Below are 22,910 nucleotides of genomic sequence, written 5' to 3' on the forward strand. Positions count from 1 at the left end.
TGCAGAATTGTGTCCTTTAACACTACAACCTCTCAAAGCCTGGGACATAAAGTCCAGCTCTAACCTCTAAGGTCTTTGTGTGAATCATGATTAAAATCAGTAACAATGAGCCCAAGTTATACACACCAGCAATAGCCCAAATGACCTATTTTCACTGCAAGATATGCTCAAACATTTCTGCTGCATAGATTTACTTCACACATTCGAGTGGTATGGTGACAGCAGAAATGTTACTGGGTGAAAGTTTAGTAGAAGCAAAAAGGACGTTAGGGTGACAGTTTGATCGCCATGAGAAGAAACTTATTTTGGATTTATTATTACAGTGCTGTTCACATGTTAACTCACTCTCTCCTGCCACATAATCGTGGTTGTCATGGTGAATGTGTTTGGTGTGGCGAGGGACCAGCGCTACTGTTGCACCGTCTGGGACCTGATGAACAACACAGTATACAGTTATCATTATTATTATTATTATTATTATTATTATTTTTGACTGTGAGTGAGTAATAATGTGTCAGTGAAGCGTGGACTCTGACCTTGTAGTGCTGCAGTGTGTTGAGGCGTTTCCAGTTTCCCTGAACCACAGACGTCAAGTCTTCGTCTGACAGAATGAGATGACCAGCAACACCAGACCGCCACTCTGAACAATCAGGCAACAAGCAGACACTCAGCACAGTGTGTGGAAACCCTTCAAAGTGTGCGAACATGATTGTTGGTGCCGTGACAAAACAAAGTGAGAGACTTCCTAAATGTCATGTTTTTAAAATGGAGTGTGTGCATACACACTTTCACAGGGTGTCTGCAGGTCCTAAAAAAGTCTTAAAACGTCTTAAATTCAATTTCATAAACATTAGGCATTGAAAGTCAACAATAGTCTTAAATTTGAATTTGTGAGGTTTTAGTTATTGGATGTTTTATATACTTCAGGTATTACAAAAAAAAGAAAGAAAAGAAAACAAATAAGGAACAATACAGAACATTCACAGTAAGGAATCATCCAAATATAAAATACTGATGGTCTAAAAAGAAAAAAAGAAACAGAAAAAACAGCAAATGGAGATGCACATAATTATGTTCTCATCAACAAATAGTAAGTAAGGCAAGAAGACTTCCTGTAGAAATGTCATAAAATGTCCCCATATGTTGTCAAAGGTAGAATATTAATCCCTAATCATTAAAGAAAGTTTTTCCAGGGCAGTAGAGTGAGACAGGTTGGTAAGCAGGTTGTAAACTTGGTCTGATAGCAGATTTCCAGAGTTTGGCTATGGTGTGTTTTGCTTGTGATTAGCAATAGAGTGCCATTTTTGTATCTACCTTACTTAGTTTACAATTTACGAAAAAAAACAAAACAAAAAAAAAAAAAAACAAGGCTACGCAGTTTGGGGCACACAAATAACTTTATGTATGTGACATGTGAAAGGATATCCAAAACCTCTATCCAGAAAGCCCATATATGCGGGCAGTGCCATAGGCAATGAAACAGTGTACCCTTTATTCCACATTTATTACACTAGTCAGGGGTACGAGCATTGAATTTATTTAACACGGTTAGAGCAGATATATTCTCATTATCCACTTATATTGTAGTAATTTAAAATGGTATTTACTGAAGGTGTTTGAGCTTCTAAGCTGATCGTCTGCCAGTCCTTGACTGAGATCTCACTGTTTCAGTCCTCACTCCATGCAAATCTTTTAATTTCTAAGGAGATCTGAGAGCCATCCATGACTGTTTCATGAAAGCGTGAAATTAGGCCCCTCTTGGAGTGGTGTTTTACTGCTATTTCTTCCACAGAGGTGAGAGTAGGTAAGGATAAGGATTTTTGTATTTTAAATATGTAGCTTCTAATCTGCAGATATTTAAAAAATGTTTTGGCAGGATGTCTTACTTCTGTCTAACATCTTTAAAGGACACAAGAATGCCATTATCAAATAGGTCTGCAATTTTCAATTTTACACAGGCCTTTCTCAGCCCAGATTTTGAAGCTCATATCTCTCTTACCAGGTGTGAAGTCAGTTACCCCAGTTTGGAGTAAACTGGGATAATGCTGGTGTTTTGCCTCTATGTTTATGTTCCATATACCATACTGCTATTGTATCTTTAACAAAGGGATTCTGTGTAAATTTTGCAACATACACTATTTCTGATTTCATTTATCCATCCTTTAATTGCTATTTGTCGAAAACAAGGCAAGCTTGCTTCTCCATGTCTTATGTTCCAAATCTTTAAACCTGCCACGTAACCTAATACTATTGTTTTACTTTATATTTGCACATTCCTGTTGGCAAAATGTAGATGAACCAAACTCGCTCTAATAACCATATTCCTACATAAATGAAACCTATTAAGTTCCTGCGGATCCTTAAAAAGTCTTAAAAGGTATTGAATGAATTAATCAAAAAATAAGGCCTTAGTCAGTACTAGAATGTCTGAATTCAATCTTTCAAAAGCCTTAAAAATGCTAAGCCAAGGTAGGTAGGATTTTATGAATTATGAACATGCAGCAAGGGGCCGCAGGCTGGAATTGAAACCATGGCTGCTGAAGCAAGGACAATGCTTTTGTACATGGGACGCCTGCTCTAACCACTGAGCTACTGGGTGTCCTGGCTTTGTTTATTTTATGCAAAGATAATTTCAAGCTCGATACAATGGGAATCAAGGCTGCGCAATCCCACATGCAGATTGTGAAACCCACTGACAAACACCATGTACTTCCCAGTTCTGTTCTACCCTCAACTCCACTAGAGGTCATGTTTTATGTTACAATAAATATTTTGCCAAAACTGTCCCTAATCCTAATTGACTTGATTTGTGTTTTTTTTCCCCTTAAATTTCAGGTGTCATTTAAAGAGTCTTAGATCTAAGAAGTCTTTGCCTTGAGCTGTAGGAACCTCTGCAAGGGACTACATGTATACTACTTACCTTTAGACTTACCTACAATACTTGAATAAGAAAACAAAGACTTTCCAAAAATCAGTCTTAATTTGTTTAAAAATGTTCTTGAAAGGGTCTTAAAAAGCATTAAACTACAGTGTCTGATTCCTGTAGACAACCTGTTCCATGTTTATTCCAGCTGGTGTTTTGGTTACTTATGGATCTTGTCAGTATTAACAGCACATATTGTCATTTTAGCAGCGCTAACTTAGATGAAAGATCGACCAATTAAATTCTTGTATTTATTTTTGTCTTGCAGTAGAGGGCGCCACAGCTCAACAACAGAAACAGAAATTCACACCTTCATCATTTTTCTCACATTACTGTTGCTTACTGATATAAGGATGAAAAGCAAAAATATCAGAATGTATCTAAAGTGCCAGGTGTGTGATCTGGTGTGTATGGACTCTCACCGAGGTCCAGTGAGTCTGCGTGGGGTCGGTGGGAGAAGGAGGTGCCCTTGTAGACCTGGTCCAGCAGCTTCTCTTTCACCTGTGTGATGGTGTCACAGTCCAGCACTTTGGAGGGCAGCGGCTGGCTCTCATTCACTCCTCCACCCTGCACCAAAACATTCAGAGTCTGCAGAAGAGAAGAGAGAGAGCAAGAGGTGTGAGAGAAGGAAATAGCCCAACTTCCTGAAGGTCATGGTGGATGTCTGGGATTCTTTAATCAGATGTAAATGATAATTTGGTTTAAAGTCAGAGTTCTCCTCACCAGGGTCTTGTACTCTACATCCTCTCGCAGCAGGCGGTTGTCATTGAGGGTGTACTTGGCCTTGCCGGTCACAGCGTCCACAGGTCCTTTGTCTACCTGGTGCTTTATGGCCCTGAACAGCATGTAGAGAGACTCCCCTGCTGAGTCCTGCACACACACACAGGTCTTATGATGAACTTGCAATGTTTCTTTTGGACTGGTAACTAACATCTAACATTGGCTATTACACAAAACATGTCTTAAGTGCAGAGTCCTGCATTGGGTGACCTGCAAAAGAGGAGATTTGCAGATGGTAAAGAACATTGTAGGTGTTAAATAATAAATATATTAAAATAAAACAGTTATAATACTAATTTAACTCAGTGTTTTAATCCTCTGACAGCTGACTTGTGTGTCGGCTCTGTCTCCTCTACCACCTGGAATATGAGAGCCCCTTCAATCAGATGTGTTACTAACAGGCAGGTTAACTGTGGAGATGTGCTGCTCAGTATTATGAGAATAAGTAAAAAATATCCATTAACACTGCATTTCCTGAATTACCTTAGTTTGAAAATGTATTATCTTAGATTCACATGTATGAAATGTATTAAAAAAATAATCACTTTAAATGTGCTGCCTGATCAAATTATAACAGTGCATGGTTATTTTAGGATTTGCGTTACAAATAAAATTTATTATTATTATTGTGCTGGACTCTGCTTTAGTGCAACTAAGGACAACACAAACTGTACTGAAAAACATTCCAAATGGCATAAATATATAGTTTTGATGTGGCTGTTTCCTTGGTACTATTACAATTACTATTAATAGTACTGTTACTATTAATATTACTACTGAGCTCATTAAACTGTAACATAAACTGTAGGCCGATGCCCCACGTGAAGATTATAAGGTAGCAGTATTATTTATGACCAGCTCTCATTTCAGCAGTGCGTATCCCTGCCCTGCTGTTAGTTAGTTAGTCGTTGGCTCTTTTTTTTTCTTTAAATAACTGTTGACTGTCAGTTTAGATTGTATGGACCCAGTGGTAGACCTGTGAAATGATGTCCCATATTTCTTTGGAGCACATTGCCAGGCATTACACATTACACATAGTTCAGAGATAGATTTCAGTCAGCACACCCCCAGTTTGGAGAAGCAGGCTAGAGTCCAACATGGAAGCTAAGTAATGTACTGCTGTGGAGGGGGATCACAAACATATTTTAACCACCTAAAAAAAGTCCTACCTAAAACAATATCAGTTTATGTGTACACTATATTTAAAATATCTTAAATGCTTTACCTTAATGCCAGACAGTGATTTCCAACAGGAAAATTAAGCTGTTATATGGCTCTCTTCAGTACCAGACTCCACTGAGGAAGTCAGTGATTTAACATTGCTGAACACAGAAGCCACTGCCTCCATCATTCAGCTTTTTTGTGTTTGTGACTTTGGAATTTAAATGGTTAGTTCAGATTACTGATAACTGATCAAGGCAGCATAGACCAGCAGCTCCTGTGTTCAGCAAGCTAAAATTACTGTTTTTGTCAATGGAGTCTGGTGGCTTTGACGAGAGCATTGGTGGGAAAATGAGGCCGTTAATGGCTTCCTCACTGAAAAGAGCTGTCTGACAGACAGGTAAAGCAGTGAAAATACTAAATATAGAGTACACTTCAACTGATATTGATTGCTTTAGGTGGGACTTCTTTAGGTGGCTAAAGTATGTTTTGTTGCTGACCCCTCCACAGCAGTACATTGCTGAGCTTCTGTGTTGGATTCCAGCCTGTTTCTCCTAACTGGGGGCGTACCGACTGACATCTACTGTATGTAATATACTGTCTATGGATAAGTAACCCATACAACCCCACTTCAAAAAATCCGAACTTTCGGTGCTCCTAACGTGTTTGACTGAAATGACATTTGATTGCATATTTATAGCAGGAATATAAAACCATGTATCATGTGTTGACTGACCCTGAGGAAAGCATAGAGGCAGATGGACATCCAGTTGGTCAGCAGCTTCTCCACCACTGTCTCTGTTCTGCAGAGGAAAAACAAAACAAAACACTGAGTCTGAATCGCTGCTGAGCATCTTTACAACACAACATGACAACATTCACTCTCGTTCTTCTTCTTACCGTCGCAACATCAGTTTGGGGTTCTTGGCCACATACTGCTCCACCAGGTCATTGAGGAGAGTTTTGAGGATGTCGGTGAAATACTCCAGTTTGCCATGCAGTGACACCGTCAGCAGGGAGGCCACGTACGCCCTGTCTCTGGGAGAGAAAGTCCGTTGGCTCTCCAGAGTGTGAATGAACTGAGAGGAAAAGAAGAGTAGAAAATTATTCCTTTGCTCAAAATGTGGGTATTGTCTCAAAGCCTCATTCTGCTCGTGACACTGATGACGGTGATGACAACCTTGGTAAGGAAGAGTTTACTGTTGAGCAGGTTGGACAGCTGCACCAATCCCTGCTCCACCGTCTGCCTTCGACACTCTTGAACATCCAGGTCTCGCCTCAGCGGAGACTCCCGGTGGCCGGGGAAGAAGATGCGCTCAGCATACATCCGGTAGTCAAGGAAAGGAATACCAGAGCCCACCAGGTCACTGGACATGTCCATCATCTCCGTCATCAGGTCTAAGTCGGGGTAGTGGGAGAAGGGTGACAGATCAGGAGGTTTTACTACAAGCTCTTTGTCTTCAGTTTCTACCATACTTTATATTCAAAGTGCGTGTCTAGAACTGTGTTGGGAGGTAGGAGCTGGTAAATATTGACACTGGACTTGTTGGCAGGCTAAAATTAAAATCCTCTGCAGCAGCCATGTGGGATGTGAGGAACATTTCATCCAGGAGATGTGATGTAATGGGATAATCTCATAAGGCCAGAATGAAAACAAAGTGGATCTGTTGGCCTCCACAAACTAAAATAAACTTTCTTGTTCTTCTGCCTCTCCTCTCCAAACCTCCTTCCTCTCTTTCCTGTTCTCTCCTTTGTCATGTAACGTTACTCTTCTGGCACACTCTTTACCCGTGAACTCTTTCTTGCAGCGGTCTCTCACGCTGGTTTCCAGGTTCTCCAGTTGGATCTGGACCTTCTTGTAGTCTCTCACAGCCTGCTTACTCTTCCTCCTGACAGACAGTAACAAAGATGGGAACAGAGGGTCAGGTGGGGAGAGAAGATAGAGGACAAATAATACCAGTTTCACACTGGATTAGTGGAAATCCATGAGATTGGGAAAAAAGCTGACCCAAGTAATTTGACCCAACAATCCCCCACCAGTAAGGATCAGGGTTAGTCTTGGGTCATGCTGGGGCAGAATGGATACACTGCCTGATATGGTGACTATCCTGATCCTCCAGTTCTCACTGTGGCACTTCACAAAAACATGTTATGACCTAACAATGTTCTTCCCTCCCTGTGTAATAGTGTTGGTTGTCTAAAGGTTCTGTAACACACAGAGGTGTAACTGTTAAGGCTTTTACACACCTGGGTTGTGATGAATTAATGACATGAAAGTGAAAAATCCTTGCATGCCAGTATTTCATATCAAAACTATTCTTATCGTCAGTGATTCAAATTTGAGACAGTTGTAACATTTGTTCAGTAACGGGTTTGAACAGATTCGTGACAGCTCATCCTTCAGGAACAAATGACTGTTGAGGTCCTACTGGGGATGCTAGTGCTGGATCTGGGGAGGCAGAGGATCAACAACTGGGATCCTATTGACCCAGAGAATTGTCTGACAGTCTGTCTGAAGGTGCTGAAGGCACTGTAAGCTATTTTATTAAGTTTCCTTCTAGCAAAATGCTCTGGGTGAATTTGAGTTCCCTCTGGTAAAGTCATGCAGTGTATATGTCTGGGGCTTTTATTGTGAAAGGTAATGGCAGCGGATCTGGTTTGTGCTGCCTTTGTCAAGGTTTAAAGTATAAGAGATAGAGGTTGCCTTCCTGGTTTGGACAAGGGAGCCTCTGTGTTGTTTTAATTCTGTGCAACATGATTGGTTGTTGATCTTACCTGCAGTTTGGAAGCTCAGAAAAATCTACCTCATTCCAAAAAAACAAAACAAAATAAAAAAACATCACTTTTCCGTGGAATAATATTTGCGTATTTGCGTTCTCACACAAGACAAAATGAAGACAGCTGTGCCTTCTCCCATCCCTGTTCTACATTTTGAAAGTACATTTCCTATAATGCCTTCGGAAATGTAAAAAGGAAGTGTAATGTTGCCGTGGATTTACACTGTTACACTGTGGGCTACAACTTGAGCCCCGTTGTTTTAGGAGATTAATGCATTTTCATCATTATTTGAATTGACAGTTCTGCTGCCTAATTTATAGCATTACAGCAATTTAGTTGTTACCCAGAAATGTTCACTACCAAGCTCTAATTACTGTTGTTATCAATCTAGATAGTTTTGGTGTGACTTGCCAAGTGATGGAGGTTGGCTATAGAGAAGTCGGCCTTCTCTCCAATATAATGGAAATAGATGGCACTCGGCTCGTTGTGCTCAAAGCACTGAAAAAATACATTTGAAAAACTCAACAGCAACCGTATCACAGCTTCCTTCTGCGCAGTGATATCGTTAGTGGGTGCAGTTTGGCAGGAAGAAAATAGTTCCTAAATGAAACTGCTCACAGCAAGGTCTGTGGATAATGTTGAGTAACCAGGTCATGATTTCTGGAAAGAGACATTGCTGTTGAGTTTTTCAAATGCATTTTTCAGTGCTTTGAACACCACAAGCTGAGTGTCACGTGGTTCCATTATATTGGTGAGAAGGCAGACATCTCTACGGCTGATATCTCCAACACATGGCAACTCACACCAAAACTACCTAGACTGATAAACAGCATGACAGGTATGAAGAAGAATACTTTTTTTTCGATTACAGGGTGAACTGTCCCTTTAACTGACCTATAAACTGATCAAATTATGTGTAATTTTTCTTTTATTTGGTGCACTTTTGAGTAAACTTGCAAAGAAACACACAGTGCACCCACTGACCTGTAAATGAGCACAATGATGAGGACGATGAGGGCGACTATGGACGCCCCGACCCCTACTCCAATCTGGGCCTCCAGAGGGAAGGTGGACAGGCTGAGGTTGTCATACTGAACCTTACCAAGGGAGAAGTTCAGGTTGCCCATTTGGACCTGAAACAAACAAACACACACACACACACACACACACACACACACACACACACACAGCAGTGTCCTTGTCAGGTGCACAAACAGCCGGAAGACGTAATGATTCCTCTGTTGTTTGCAAATGAACGTGTGGACTCACTGTGAATTCAGGCAGATTGTCGGAGCCCTCGCGTTTCTTGCTGTTGGGTCCTGGTGCAGGCTGCTGAGGTGGCGGCTCACAGTACAGATGGTTTTTGGTGAGGGTCTTAACAGCACACACACCCTCCCCAATCAACACTACCACCTCGTCCTTAGTGATGGCCAGGTCCAGGTCTTCCCCCTGAGAACACACAGAGATGGAACTTCTGGTTTATCTTTGCTCCTTTGTTTTCAGGCCATACAGAAAAATAAATTCAGTACAGTATATACGGTATATATTTTTGTGAAAACTCTTCAACCTTATTAGATTTTAAAGTAGAAAGAATGGTTTAAGTTGTTTTCTGACATCTTTGCCAGACATTACACAAAACCTGCCTTTTTATCTTTGTGGCCAAAAGTATAAAAGAAAGGGGTGGCGGCTTGTTCTGTAACAGACTGTGTTAAATGGGCATATAATATCATCTCTTATCCATCGCAGGCCCCTGAATCGTACTTAATCAAAATCATATCGTAGCAGACTTTGTATTATTGGCAAATATCGTATTGTTGTCTAAAGAATCTTTATAACATTGTATCATGATGAAAATGGTGATTTACACCCCTACTGAGTAGTATTGACTTTTCATGTTTGAAGGGCTTTGGTTGCCTGCATGTAGTCTGTGTGGAGAGGCGGAACGCACTGGCCAAAATGCAAACCTGAAACCCATCAACTATCATCTGATGACAATTTGGCTTTTTATTAGCTTTTTTTTTCTAATTTATTTGCATTAATAAGCAGATATCTGTTTGGAGAGATTTGCTGAAATGTTGACTGGATGTGTCTCAAAGTACTAATTGAACTGTGAAGAATGAGTGGTGCACAGAGGAGGAAGTTTTAGCCCAAATATCCACAGGCTACACTGGATCTCCTGTTGTTGCCCCCAGAAGCTTTTCTAAGTCAAACAATAGCTAAAAGGTTGACAGAGGATGAATGTTGAAATGGACAATTCACCCCTAAATCAAACATATTGTTCCTCATACCTGTAGTGCTATTTGTCAGTTAAGATAGTTTTGGTGTGAGTTACCAGGTGTTGGAGCTGTAGAGGTGTCTGCTTTTGCTCCAATATACTAGATGGCACACAGCTTGTGGTGCTCACTGTACCAAAAACATACAATTCAAAAACTCTTCAGCAATGTCTCATCTACTGCCAGCTTACTAAGCACCACTGAGCTAGCTAATGTTACAGCTCAGCTGTGGAGGATGGCATAACTGTTTACAACTTGTGCTGTCACGAGCATGAGCCTCTCATCCACGACAAGATGCACACTTCCTTCTGCACAGTGATAAAGTCAGAGGGTGTAACTACAGACGATATCTCCAACACTCAGCAACTCACCACAAAACAATCTAGATTGATAAACACAACTGCATGGGGAGATGAAAATTATGTATGTTTAATTGTGGAGTGAACTGTCCCTTTAGATGATCTTTCACATTGATGTAAAATAGTGGCATAAGTGAATGTAGACATGACGAGTCCAGGGCTGGATACCTCTTACTCTAGAATCCCTGTCTGCATGTTTACAGTCACCATGTTATTGTCCAGTAGTTGTTACCATGTTAACATTTATGTTAATGTGAAAATTCTACTGTTTGCATATTGGCAAGCTGGTGGATATGTAACGGACTGTGACAGGATATTTATCATTTTAGCTGAGCTGAGGCCAGGTACACCTGAGACTGACAAAGCACAGTCTGGACGGGTGGAAACAACTCCCTGACACTGCTGGAGCATTGCAGCATATGTTGCCATGTTACTGCTGCCTGTTGATCAGTGGAATAATGTGAAACCACTGTGTGTATCACATCATCCACATACTTGATGAAGCCTTTATAAATCAATCAATCAATCAATAAATATAACAAAGCACACTTGTACATTAGACAAACTGGCAATGCCTTCATTGCTTCCCTCAGTAAAAGGACTACTTCCAGAGCAGCCTGCCTATCAGTCTGTCCTCTGACCTCCAGCTGGATGAAGCTGCCAGGGTTGTAGCGGTAAGCCTTCAGAGGGTCCTGCTGGTTCAGGGGCTGCAGGGTGGGGTTGGGCGCGTAGCTGAAGCTCTGAGGGCTCAGACTGCTGAAGTCAAAGCGCAGGTTGTCCAGTAAAAACTCTGCAGTGACCTTTGACACCAAGGCAGAAGAGTCCACCATAGGAGAGCGGCACAGGATCAGGGAGGAGGAGTTCACCTCACAACGCTCAGTGAACTGATGAGATAGGGAGGGGGCAGAGAAGACATTTAGTAGAGGAAGAAACTTGCTTTCAGTTTAAAAAATAAAACAACACACACACACACAGACCTGTTTGACAGAGCAGAGTGGGTCTCCAGGACAGACAGGTTCAAGAACCATCCTCACTGGCCTTCCCAAAGTCTTCTGCCTGTCCTCCCCCTGCTCTCCACTCCTCCTCCTCCTTCGCTTCTTCCTTTTATTCTGGCTGACTGATGCCAAGGGAGAGACGGTCACCACCATCCGGGGCTCCTGCACCACGTCCAGGTTGTGTCCCGACACACGGATGAGCCGACCTCCACTAAACACACAGAGAACTCTTACATTCTGCACATACGGCACTTTCTGCACCTAACAACTTTCTAAGCAGGAACAAGAGGTGAATGCTAGGAGATTGAAGGTCAGGTTGCCAGACTCACTTCAGGAAGCTCTTTGCGGGTTTGGCTTCAGTGATGTTTGGGTTGTGGGTGTAGCGGTAGGCTGAAGTGTGGAGGTGGCGTTGGCTGCTGCCGTAATGCAGTGTGACTCGCTGATCTCCTGTCTTATTACTGCTGCCTGTCACACATTGAACACTGGAGCTCTGCACCTCTGACACACTGAGGACAGACAGAGTTATACTCTCAGTGAAATGGTCTTTTCTCTTCCCCCCTCTGACACGAGGAGGTCAAAGGTCATACTGGCAGAGGGACTGTTAGTGAAGAAGTCTTTATGGTGACAGAGGAAATATCAGTAATAGCAGCTTCTACATTAAAGCTTACTTTAAACCAACAACAGACCATCAGTACTCATTTGTGCAGGTGTGTATGTGTGTGCAAGAGAGAGGGTCTTACATTCTACAGGGCACCCCTCCCACAGTGATGGTGAGGTCAGAGGGACGTCCTGTCAGCAGGTTTCGGCCAGTAATTGTCAGGGATGTTCCTCCGGCTTTGGGCCCCCTTTCAGGAGACACCCCCATCACAAAAGGGTCCTGAGAGGGAGGAGAGGATGGGAGAAGAAAGCTGTTGACTGCATCAATCTAAATAAATCAATTCAAATCAACAGCTTTATTTAAAAATGAAAAGAACTGTCTGATTTACAAAACTGTATGTCTCCGAAATGCTTTAACGGAACAGTGTGTAAGATTTAGGGGGATTTAGTGGCATCCAGTGGTGAGGACTGCTGATTGCAACCAGGTGAAACTTCTCCTGGTTAGGATTCCATCAGTGTTTTTGTTCAGGAGGTTTTTAGTGGGAGCTGAATTATCCGCAGAGGTCTCTTCCTCTCCAAAACAAACGAACCAGGTGATTTAAACCAGTAAAAACACAGAAAAAAAGCAGTTTCACATTATGAATCAGTTTTTTTCTGACACTGCTCACTGCAGAACAACAACTAACTACAGTAGCCAATGCAAAAACATGCATCAATCAATCAATAAATCAATCAATTTTATTTATAAAGCCCAATATCACAAATCACAATTTGCCTCACAGGGCTTTACAGCATACGACATCCCTCTGTCCTTAGGACCCTCACAGCGGATAAGGAAAAACTCCCCAAAAAAAACCTTTAACAGGGAGAAAAACGGTAGAAACCACAGGAAGAGCAACTGAGGAGGGATCCCTCTTCCAGGACGGACAGACGTGCAATAGATGACATGCATGTCTCTAACTAGAGCCAGTGATTGGTTTGTCCACTTTGGGCTATAGTAGAAACATGGTGGTACAATACGGCGATCTCCATAAATGAAGTCTTGCTCCCTATGTAGATATAAACTGCTCATTCTAAGGTAACAAAAGCACAACAATAATAATTATCATTATTATTCAATTTTTGCCAATATATCCCCATAAATCCGACACATTAGAGCTATCACTCATTGCTTCTGCAACAACGCGACTTGTTAACAAAGCTCATCTAATCGACTATAATTCAATCTGATCTCATGTACCTGGTAGCTGAATGTCTGGCTGGACACACCAAACTCTCCTCCGCTCACTTTCACAGACATGTAGCCCACCTTCTCTCCTCCACTGGCTTTGGTCCTGCACACAATCCTGGAACACAGAATTTATTTTTGGGACAGTTGCTCACAATAAAGTGGGGTCATGCATGCGACCTGGCAATGGTTCAGCTGTAACAAGTATGCTTTTGAGTATGTTTACTAGTGTTTACTTTTGAGAAATCTGCTCGATTTACAAAGGATTTCATCACATGCCTTTTAAGTTACACTTAACCCCCCCAAAGTGACCATTTCCACCATTTGATCAGTTACTCACCCATGTTAATTTGTATTCATGATGGAAACTTTGATTTTCTCACATGCCTCCATGGTGAATGGAGAATCCAAAAACTGAGAAAATTCCTGATTAATTGAAGTAAACAGGGACCGCAGCAAAACTATATCAAAACATCTGTTTACAAACTCTCACACAACTCATGCAGTATATCCAAATCTCATTTATCCAGTAGTATGCTCAGTACTTCCCAAACACATACATTTTTGCTGAAACCTTACTATGTAAGCAGAGTTCAGATGAATGCGCTTACCCAGGCGTGCTACTCATCTATGCGTGTTTAGGTGGAAGTGTTTGGAAAGTACTGAGCACAAGACTGTTTAAATGAGACTTGGATTATTAATTTATAATTAGATTATATTAGTTTTACTGCTGATAAAAGCGGCCCCTATGTACTTAAATTTATCAACTTTTTTTTTTGTTTTTTGATTCTTTGTTCACTGTGGAGGCATGCAAGAAAAACAAAGTGATCATCATGAATTCAACCTAACATAAGTGAGTAACTGATATACAGATGATCATTTTGTTGTCAAAGTATTCTTTTACAAACATGAAAATTAAGGTTCCCCCCCCAGCAGCAGTTCTGTACCTGGAGGAAACCTCGTAGAGGCTTGGGATGACAGTGCAAGGAATCCCAGCTACTGTCACAGAGTGAAGGATGTCTTCAGCCTTCTGGCCCAGGTTAGAACCTGAGACAGTCACCAAGGTGCCGCCTTCCAACAGGCCAGAGAGTGGCTCAATCTGAGAGGAGTGAAGGAATGCTTTATTTAATAAGAAACTTTCTGGACACACTGGGTATCTCTTTCTAATGATTCATCTGTAACTGCTGATTTATTTAAGCACCGACACTGATGGTGAAGAAAGAGCTCTGATCATAAATAAGAAGATTAATGGTGACTAATGCATCATAAATCTTCAATTATGTGTTTCCAGCCCACCCAAAATACAGAAAAGTAAGTGAAGAGGTTAAAATTCAATACTCACAGAGTGGATGACAGGGGCGGGGCATGTCTGTTGTATGGGCTCACTACAAGAGTCGGTATACAAGCAACTGGCCTGAGCACCACCGCACCACACACAACCATATTTTTGATCAGCTGTGTGGCAGCGGCTGCAGTCAGAGCGGCCCACAGAGCAGTTATACAGAGTCACTGAGGGCAGACAGACAAACAAGAGCATCAGACAATGTTTACGTGACATTAAGTGTTTTCTTTGAAGAAAAAATTCTCTGAGGAAAACAGACATATGTTAAGTGTAAACAAGCAGAACTTGACCTCACCGTATAGATCAGGAGAGCTGTCCACATGGAAGGTGTCCCTCCTCTTCACATACACCATGGCATTGTATTCATCCACTGGTGCAGAATATGTGTACTGGAGAAACAATGGTTTCATTAAAATTATAGAAATAAAAAAAATAAAAAAATAGAATTACTGCCTCGTGGTTGTATGAGTCCACACCCCTGTCAAGTTGCAGTTACAGTTTACATCCATGTCTGTGAAATCATGGATGCTTCACTGCTTTTTACAGAACATAATTATGTCACAGTGAAGGTGACCTTTTGGATAAAAATTAGTGTATGAATGTTTGAGTTATGTCCAAAAACATGTTTTGTGAGGTCACACTGATCTTTGACCTTTAACGACCAAGTTCTAATCAGCTCATTTGTGCCATATTTGGGGAAATTCCCTCAAAGCCATCTTGAGATTTTGCGCTCACGAGAATGTGACAGATTCAAGGTCACAGAGACCTTTGACCTCCAAGTTCTGATAAGTTAATTGTTGCGTCCAAATGGACGTTTGTGCCAAATTTGAGGAAGTTGCCTAAAGGCGTTCTTGAGATGTCGCCTTCACGAAAATGAGACAGACAGACAGCCTGAAAACATACTGCCCCTGGCCACAGCTGTCGCTGGTGCAGAGGCATAAAAAAAGAAAAAATGGCCAGCTACTATTTGTGACACTATAACAATATCAGATATGAAAGTAGACGTTTAATCCTACCTCAAAAACACAAGTTTATCATTATTAAATACATGCACTGGATTTAAGTCCTACACAGTGCCACTGTGTTATAAAGAGTGACTGCACATTATCAGACCTGGTGGAGTTGACAGGTGATGTCAAAGTTTGATGGATTCATGTCATCAGTCTCCACGTAGGCATCCACCACCACCGTCTGTCCCTCGATGACCAACACACATTCATAGTCCAGCTCCGTATCCTGAACACATAAAGACTTGTGTTTGATAAAGCCAAGGCCAATAGAATCATCCTTGACCTATGTAAGGGCTGAGTGTGTGTGTGTGTGTGTGTGTGTGTGTGTGTGTGTGTGTGTGTGGTGTACCTGATAAAGGTGCAGGTTGCGGGCCAGTAAAGTGATCTTCCTCTCCACTCTGACAGGGAGAAGGGATGAACCCTGGACCTTCTCCACACAGGGACAGGCTGAGGAACCCCAGCTGACATAGGAACCCTCATCCCCCTGTGACCCAAAACACACACATTCAAGGTATTAACACACAAGTCCTGCCTTCCTCACTCAATCATTATGTTTTTACACACACACACACACACACACACACACACACACACACACACACACACACACACGTTTCAGGCAGAACTATCAACTTGTTACACTCCTGTTCCATCTTCAGAATCAGTCAACTCAAACTCAGTGGTGTGGGCAGATTCAAAGGTCTGAACCCAGGCAACATAGATGCTTTAATGCCACAAAACTGTAGACAGTTGTCTTAAAGGGGAACTCAACTGGTTTGACGCATCCAAGTTTGTTTACAGGAGTTGGCGAGTACGACTGGATATGTAAAGAAGTTGTTAAGTTGTAAAGCCTTTAGTGTCTCCAGAGGGAGCTGTGTGAAGTCTGTTAAATGGCCTCAAGTGATGTCACTTGAGTCAGCATCAGTCAGGTCTGAAAGCTACAAGTTTGAAAAGTAAGAACAATCCAGAGGTGTGGAGTTAAGGCCCTGACACACCAAGTCGATGGTCAGCCGCTGACCAAAGTCGGGCCGTCGGTGAGCGTCTGTCGCCCTAGTTTTTGCGGTGTGTCCCACACCGTCGGCACTTCAGTGTCGGCGGCTTTTTCGGCCGATTGAGCATGTTGAATCAGAGGCGGAGCTTGTTTGTGAGAGAGATCACTCTGATTGGCTGTTCAGGTTTTATTTCCTCGCCCCTGTAGCGAGTGAATCTGCCTGCCGGTGCTTTCTCCTCAGGCTCCACTTCACTCAGCTGCCTGACAGATCCGCTGCTTCTTCCCACTTTAACCTGAATAACATACCAGAGCTAGCTGGGAGCAGCTAGCCGAGCGTTAGCCGCAGCATGACCGGAGGGAAGAACAGACAGTTAGCCTCCGCTAGTCTCTGAGCTAGCCCTGGCTCTCCGTTTGGATCCAACCATAGCACCAAGCCCTGGTTTGTTATTCAGGTTAAAGTGGGAAGAAACAGCGGGTTTATCGGGCAGCTGAGTGAAGCTGAGTGAAGTGGAGCCTGCGGAGGAAACACCGGGACCGTCTGGATGTAATAGTCCATGGAGGTGCTGCAGTGCACAGCTGCACAACCCCTCGGCTGACAGGATGTCCCACTGTCTCACTCCGCTCTCTCTCACGCAGGTGCAGAATGTACATGCTGCTTGGCCGTCGGATGTAGTCTTTGTAGTGTGTTCATATGCAACTGACACAGGGCGACGTGAGGCGACGTAGACGACGCAACAGTTGGCTTTCGTTGCCACTAGTTCTTTGATGTCGGTTTGGTGTGTCCGCACCTTTAGAAAGAAGTGAGCTGAGCAGACCTCTGTAGCTGTTCATCTCTGCTGCAGGCTACAGGCTCTAGGCTACTTTAGCCGTTGCTAACATAACACATCCCAATCTCTGACCAAACTGTAAGTGGTCAAGTTGCATTGTGGGTAAGGTGGGTGCCTGGTTTTTGGTATCGACTGTATAAAACTAATGGAGGTAGCCACCAAGACGTCACCATTTGGCTTGTGGACTTCATCTTGGATTTTTGGAGCAAAGGTGACCATATTTTAAACTATGTAATCAGGTGAATTGTATAAAAATTCACCACTAATAATGTTGTCATGGGGAAATTAGCTATGGAGGCCAAAACTGTTTGTTGCCAGTCTGTGCCAGGCTCGCTCAGGTTTGCTCCAGAGCATCACATAAGCAGAGCCACACCATTAAGCTAAAATGCATGTTGCTGCTGCTGGCTTGACTGACATACTGTAAAAGGTGTAACTTCACTATCAGCAGTTTGTCAGTACTGCCATTACTGGCCAATTATGCAGCTGTTACAAAAACAGAACAATACTTCTGAATATGAGATTATTACTGAGTGGCGTAAAGTATACCACAAAGGTAATATCTTAATCTATCTCAAGTTTTCTTCAGGTAAGTTTACTCTAACTAGTTATCTCAAGCAACTGCATTAATTCAACTGATTCTCTTCATGTAGAAACAAGACAAGTTTGTGGTTATACTTGGCACAATCATATCTTACAGAAATATATAGAAAATAATCACATGATAAATCATAATAATGGTCAGAAAAATCATAGTTACAAATTTTCTTAAAAGTCCCCCACCACTGGAAAATAGGGCTGGGCAATATGACCAAAATCTCATATCACGATATAGGTCATTTCATATCCCGATAACGATACATATCACGATATAGCACATTTTAATCCAATGAATAAGTAGTGCAGTGTGACCAAATGTCAGTGTGTGCAGCGCAGCAGAGACAGACAGCGGAGTTATATAAACTCGTTATGTTAGTGTAAGTGCCATAAAAGCTTCGCGAATTAAAAAGCCAAGAAGAGTAATTTATCAATGTGATCCGTGCAAAAGATGGACAGACTCCAAATGATGAAAAATATTGCCATAAAAAGTGTAATTTGCGTCACAACGATATAAATGATAGAGCTAAATATGAGACGATAGACATTTTTCTTTCATCACAAGATATATATCGTCATATCGCACAGCCCTACTGGAAAATGGGTTTTTCTTCTGTTTCTGTCCCCTACAGTGTCTGACCTTGACTTGTATCTGTGCCAGGTTTGTCACTAGAGAGGTGTTTTCACATCCCTCTATTAAAGCGGGCAATGTCTGAGCACTTCCCTAAAATATGTTTCTAGCGGAGAAACAACAATAGCCACTGGGTTTTCACTGGAGTCCCATCTTTTTCCCGATCAACGGAGCCAGTTGGTAAATTAAGCTTTTACCAAACCCCGTAGGAAGGATGGCAAACACATCCTTTTTTTCAATAAAAGCTTTCAGTGCAGCCCTTTAACCCTCTTTTAAAGAAAATGTACATTCCAGTTCGTTCAACACATTTACCATAGCAGTTTTAAAATCAGTAGCCATGTTCATTGTTTACGAAATGTTATACAAAATATTTCACACAGAATCTGAATCTGCACACTGCCTTTGAATCGTCCCCCTCTTGAAGTCGAATCTTTTAATCCTCTCTCTTTCTACAAATCTTTATTGTATTCTTTCCATATTTCGCCTACTTGTTAGCAAAATAGTTAAAGAACCTCCATTAATCGCACGATTTAAATGTGAAAAGTCTCATTGACTGACCGTCACCTGTGTGTATGCAGAGAAGGAGAGGGGCGGAGGGAGCAGAGCTGTGGCAACATCCTGCAGTCCGACATACTATCATGCGTTTAAATAACTTACTAGACGGATATATAGAGAAAAAGGCGACGTTTAGAGAGCAAGCCCGAATAAGCAACTCCACCTTAGAAACAAGCCCAAAAAAACGCAACCCGCGACTACTAATATTTGTAAGCGACTTTACAAAAAAACAAGCCCACACTGCAACCCTGCTTGTGTGCTTGTGAATACTCGCCCTACTCTGCCTCTGATTGGTTTATGATGAAATTTTACTCTCCCTAAGCCAATCATCTTCACTTATGCGGTTGTCTCTCCCTCCCTTCCCCCTCACATGCCTTCACCAAAGAAAAAAAAAACTGAACCCTTTTCAGAGGTGTATTTTTTACTAATCTTGTTAAACAACATATTAATATTAATATAAGTATTACTTTAAAATGTGTCTACAGGGGGACTTTAAGTTGTTAAGCTCCACTGTATGTACAGACAAGGATATGACCTAATGTGGGAAATACTGTGTCAATCATCTTGCTTTCATTAACTGCATGCATGCACGCACGCACGCACGCACGCACGCACGCACGCACGCACGCACACACACACACACACACACACAGCATCGTCAAAGAAAACTTTCAAAGGGTTTTTAAAAGTAATAGTAAGCTGTAAATGTAAACAATCAGTAAAAAGGAAAATTATTGACTCAAAAACCGCTGCAGCTCACACTGGAGCAGCTGTTTTTCTTGGGTTCAGTCTATGAAGCAAAAGCAAAACAACAAAAACAACACAGGTGTCAGACAGTGAAGGAAGAGCAGGGAAACAAGGGCAGACAGGGAGGCTGGTTTGAGCTTTGTTCCTATAGCAGGAGTAGAGAGTCTAGTTGGGAGCCTTAAGCGCTGGGAGGCTGCTGAAGCTTTGAGAAGAAGAAGAAGAAGAAGAAGAAGAAGATCAAGAAGAAGGAGGAGGAGGAGGAGGAGGAGGAGGAGGAGGAGGAGGGGGGAGGCGGCTGAACTCACCGGGAGAAAGGCATCAGCTGGATCATACTGGTAGTCCAGCTCTGAGTCCGTATCAAGCAGGTGGGGGTAGGATGGGGGGGCATGGTCAACCTCACCATCACCTGATAACACTGTGGCAGCGGAAAATGTGGCTGTGTCATTTTCTGACTGGACGGCAGTCTCAGCGTGGACGTCTACTTCTTCTTTAGGCCAGAGAAGCACCTCAGGGTTGGTGCCTGGGCTTAATGCTTCAGTCTGGGGTTCTTGTGTGGATCTCAGGGTGGGAGTCTGGGTCAGGTCCAGGTCAAGGGAGGGCTCCCAGTCACCAGGATCACCTACAGAGAAGGGCGTGGGCAGGGGGAAGCCAGATGAGGCTGGGGTGGGAGGCTCTGCCAGGCTTAAGGCTCCCTCAGCTTCCTGGGTGTGGCTGGGGGGCGATTCTGTGACCACCTCCAAGGGGAAGGAATCCGGTTCATGTAGCGGGATAATCAAAGGCACCACAGAGTCCAGACCATCAGCCACGGTGACAGGCACCAACTCTGTGGATACCATGTTGACAGTGGGCGTAACTGCTGCACCTTCTGTGTCACTTTCGGTGACAACAAAAAGCTCTCCTGCTTTAACTTCTTCCTCCGTCCCGGTGTTGACCTCTGGGAGTAAAGGGGGAGTGGGTGCTGGTGTGGTGGATGGCAGTGTGCTGGCAGGCTGAGGGGGCAGGGTGGTCGGTGGGGTGGTTGGCTCAAGGCTGGTAGTGGTCGTGGGTGGAGTAGTGGGTGCAGGAGGGGTGGTTGGCTCCTGAGTGGTTGCTACAGTGACAGAGGCTGCAGTTGTTGTAGCAATAGTTGTTGTTGGAGCTGTTGTGGTGGCGGCCATGGTGCTGGTTGTCATGGCAGCCTTTGTGGGCGGGGCTGTTGTCATGACTTTCATAGGTTTGGTTGTGGGAGGAGCTGAGGTGGGGAGTTTAAACTGAGGGCGGGAGGAGGAGGGGAGGACAGGATGAGACACAAATCAAAAAACTAATGGACAAAGGAAAAAGGACTAACTGAACTTAAATGTGATGTCAAACACAACCTGCTAGTATTGTGTTATTGTTGCTTATGACACATGCACAGCAATGATTTTTGTTACAAATAAAGCTTGGCTTAAATTGGAATATGAGGCACAACAAAACATGTGGGCACTGATACATGTATGTAAAATGCATTCTGTCTAAACAGGAAAACTTTAACCATTGATTTACTTACCAGGTTCTTATAGATCAAAAACACTCCTGTAAGGTACTCAGTGCTAGTCCGCCAACACACTGTGTGCTTTTAGTTTAAAAAAATGTGTTAACCGAACCAGTAACTGAAGCATTTTTTTGTCTGGTACCTGTCTTTTCATCTTGGAACTTAAACTAGAATTACTGCTTCACAGTGGTATGCCTCCATGAACCAGTAAAGTTTCTCTTACAGTTTACATCCACGTCTGTGAAAATGTGGATGCTTCACACATCTCTCCCTCGATAACACAGAGGATCTATACAATCAGCACAGATTCAAGATGAGTGTCACCGATTCAATATCTGACCAAATGTCTCCCCTTCTCTTCCTGAGATATGACACTGAGTAATAGCCAGAAAAGTGTTTTATGCAGAACATTGTGATGGCACACTGAGGTTGACCTTTGACCTTTTGGATATAAACTTGTCCCCACAGATACTGTGTATAACATGGTGCACCTGCTGTGATTGTGTGAAACTCAAGGATTCAAGACATCTTTGTTTTTGACATCTGAGAGAGTGCTGTGCAATCAGAAATCTTCTGTTTGAGTAACTTACATGTTGGTTGTAGATGATCACCCCCTCCTCACAGGTGGGCTTGTGGGTACACAAGTGCTGGTGAACACACCAGTTACAGCCCCATCGGCTCAAAACACAACCACGGCAACTGCACACAGAAATAACAGGATGTACAGATCAGAGACATGAAGTAACACCATCAGTGTAAGGACGCTGCAGTGAGGTGACAAAGAGTAAAGGAAGAAAACAATGAAGCCATGAAGAGAAGAGTGGAGAGAGGTATAATAGAAGTAGTGTGGGCTTTTTATCTTAAAATAGAAGGGGAAGGAGAATAGAACGATACAGCTACTGTAGCTTGTGCCACACAGAATAATCCAATTGTTTCCAATCTGGCCTCAGTGGTAAGAAAGGTCAGTATCTAATTGAATTGAGACTCAGTTTCTTATCAGAGTGGTGGGAAGAGGAGAGAGAGGGGCTGATAGAGCGAACATGTGTGAAAACACAGAGGAGATCAGTAAGGACACTAAACAATAATTTAACACAGTGATATTGAGAGGGCACAACACTCATCTATTATGATTAGGGCTCATCATTAATCATTTTCTTTCATTTATCAAAACAGAGCAGCTTTATCTAAATTTCTTTTCACTTTCTGTGAATGGAAGGATATTCTGCAAAGGAGCCAGTTCACGGTAAACTGTATTGTGGTCACAGTACTTCTATTATTATGTGTCTGTCAGGCATGATAGAGCCCAAATGCTACATACATCTTTTTCAATTTCACATAAGAAATCCATCTGGATTATTATTTGCCTCTGCCTACTGAGAGTTGCTCCTTAGGGCTTGTGCCTACAGCGTTTTTTTCTTTTGCTTTTTGTGTCGGCAACTTTTTGCAATTGTTCTCAATGAGGAGAGAGCTATGTAGCTGCATGCAGCCACCTAGGGATAATAGTTCCGCGCCCAGCCTTTGTTTTCAAGTGCTCTGACTTTTTTTGTGTAGCCCATCTGAGTGCTTCTGGTTGAAAATCTCTGAACATTTCAGAAAAGCACTGGTG

The 22,910-nt window shown here is 42.6% G+C and overlaps 1 protein-coding gene across 6 annotated transcripts in view; it reads right to left on the minus strand.

Annotated features, from left to right (window-relative positions):
* The window catches only part of plxnb1b (plexin b1b), a 167,070-nt gene that overhangs the window by 8,969 nt on the left and 135,191 nt on the right, over positions 1-22,910 (minus strand). For all 6 annotated transcript variants that reach the window (XM_050036910.1, XM_050036911.1, XM_050036905.1 and 3 more), the window contains 22 exons: positions 21,895-22,003; positions 20,097-21,041; positions 15,796-15,930; positions 15,550-15,672; positions 14,732-14,825; positions 14,437-14,603; positions 14,042-14,193; positions 13,107-13,212; positions 12,010-12,146; positions 11,599-11,775; positions 11,252-11,480; positions 10,916-11,158; positions 8,912-9,091; positions 8,627-8,775; positions 6,653-6,753; positions 6,045-6,262; positions 5,765-5,943; positions 5,601-5,667; positions 3,647-3,793; positions 3,346-3,511; positions 537-640; positions 346-430 (listed from right to left, as the gene is read on the minus strand). In XM_050036910.1, coding sequence (XP_049892867.1) covers positions 346-430; positions 537-640; positions 3,346-3,511; positions 3,647-3,793; positions 5,601-5,667; positions 5,765-5,943; positions 6,045-6,262; positions 6,653-6,753; positions 8,627-8,775; positions 8,912-9,091; positions 10,916-11,158; positions 11,252-11,480; positions 11,599-11,775; positions 12,010-12,146; positions 13,107-13,212; positions 14,042-14,193; positions 14,437-14,603; positions 14,732-14,825; positions 15,550-15,672; positions 15,796-15,930; positions 20,097-21,041; positions 21,895-22,003 — 4,013 coding nt within the window. The remainder of the gene's footprint in view (positions 1-345; positions 431-536; positions 641-3,345; positions 3,512-3,646; positions 3,794-5,600; positions 5,668-5,764; positions 5,944-6,044; positions 6,263-6,652; positions 6,754-8,626; positions 8,776-8,911; positions 9,092-10,915; positions 11,159-11,251; positions 11,481-11,598; positions 11,776-12,009; positions 12,147-13,106; positions 13,213-14,041; positions 14,194-14,436; positions 14,604-14,731; positions 14,826-15,549; positions 15,673-15,795; positions 15,931-20,096; positions 21,042-21,894; positions 22,004-22,910) is intronic.

This window comes from Epinephelus moara, chromosome 24 (genome assembly GCF_006386435.1).
Source record: "Epinephelus moara isolate mb chromosome 24, YSFRI_EMoa_1.0, whole genome shotgun sequence".
NCBI classification, from domain to species: Eukaryota; Metazoa; Chordata; class Actinopteri; order Perciformes; family Serranidae; genus Epinephelus; species Epinephelus moara.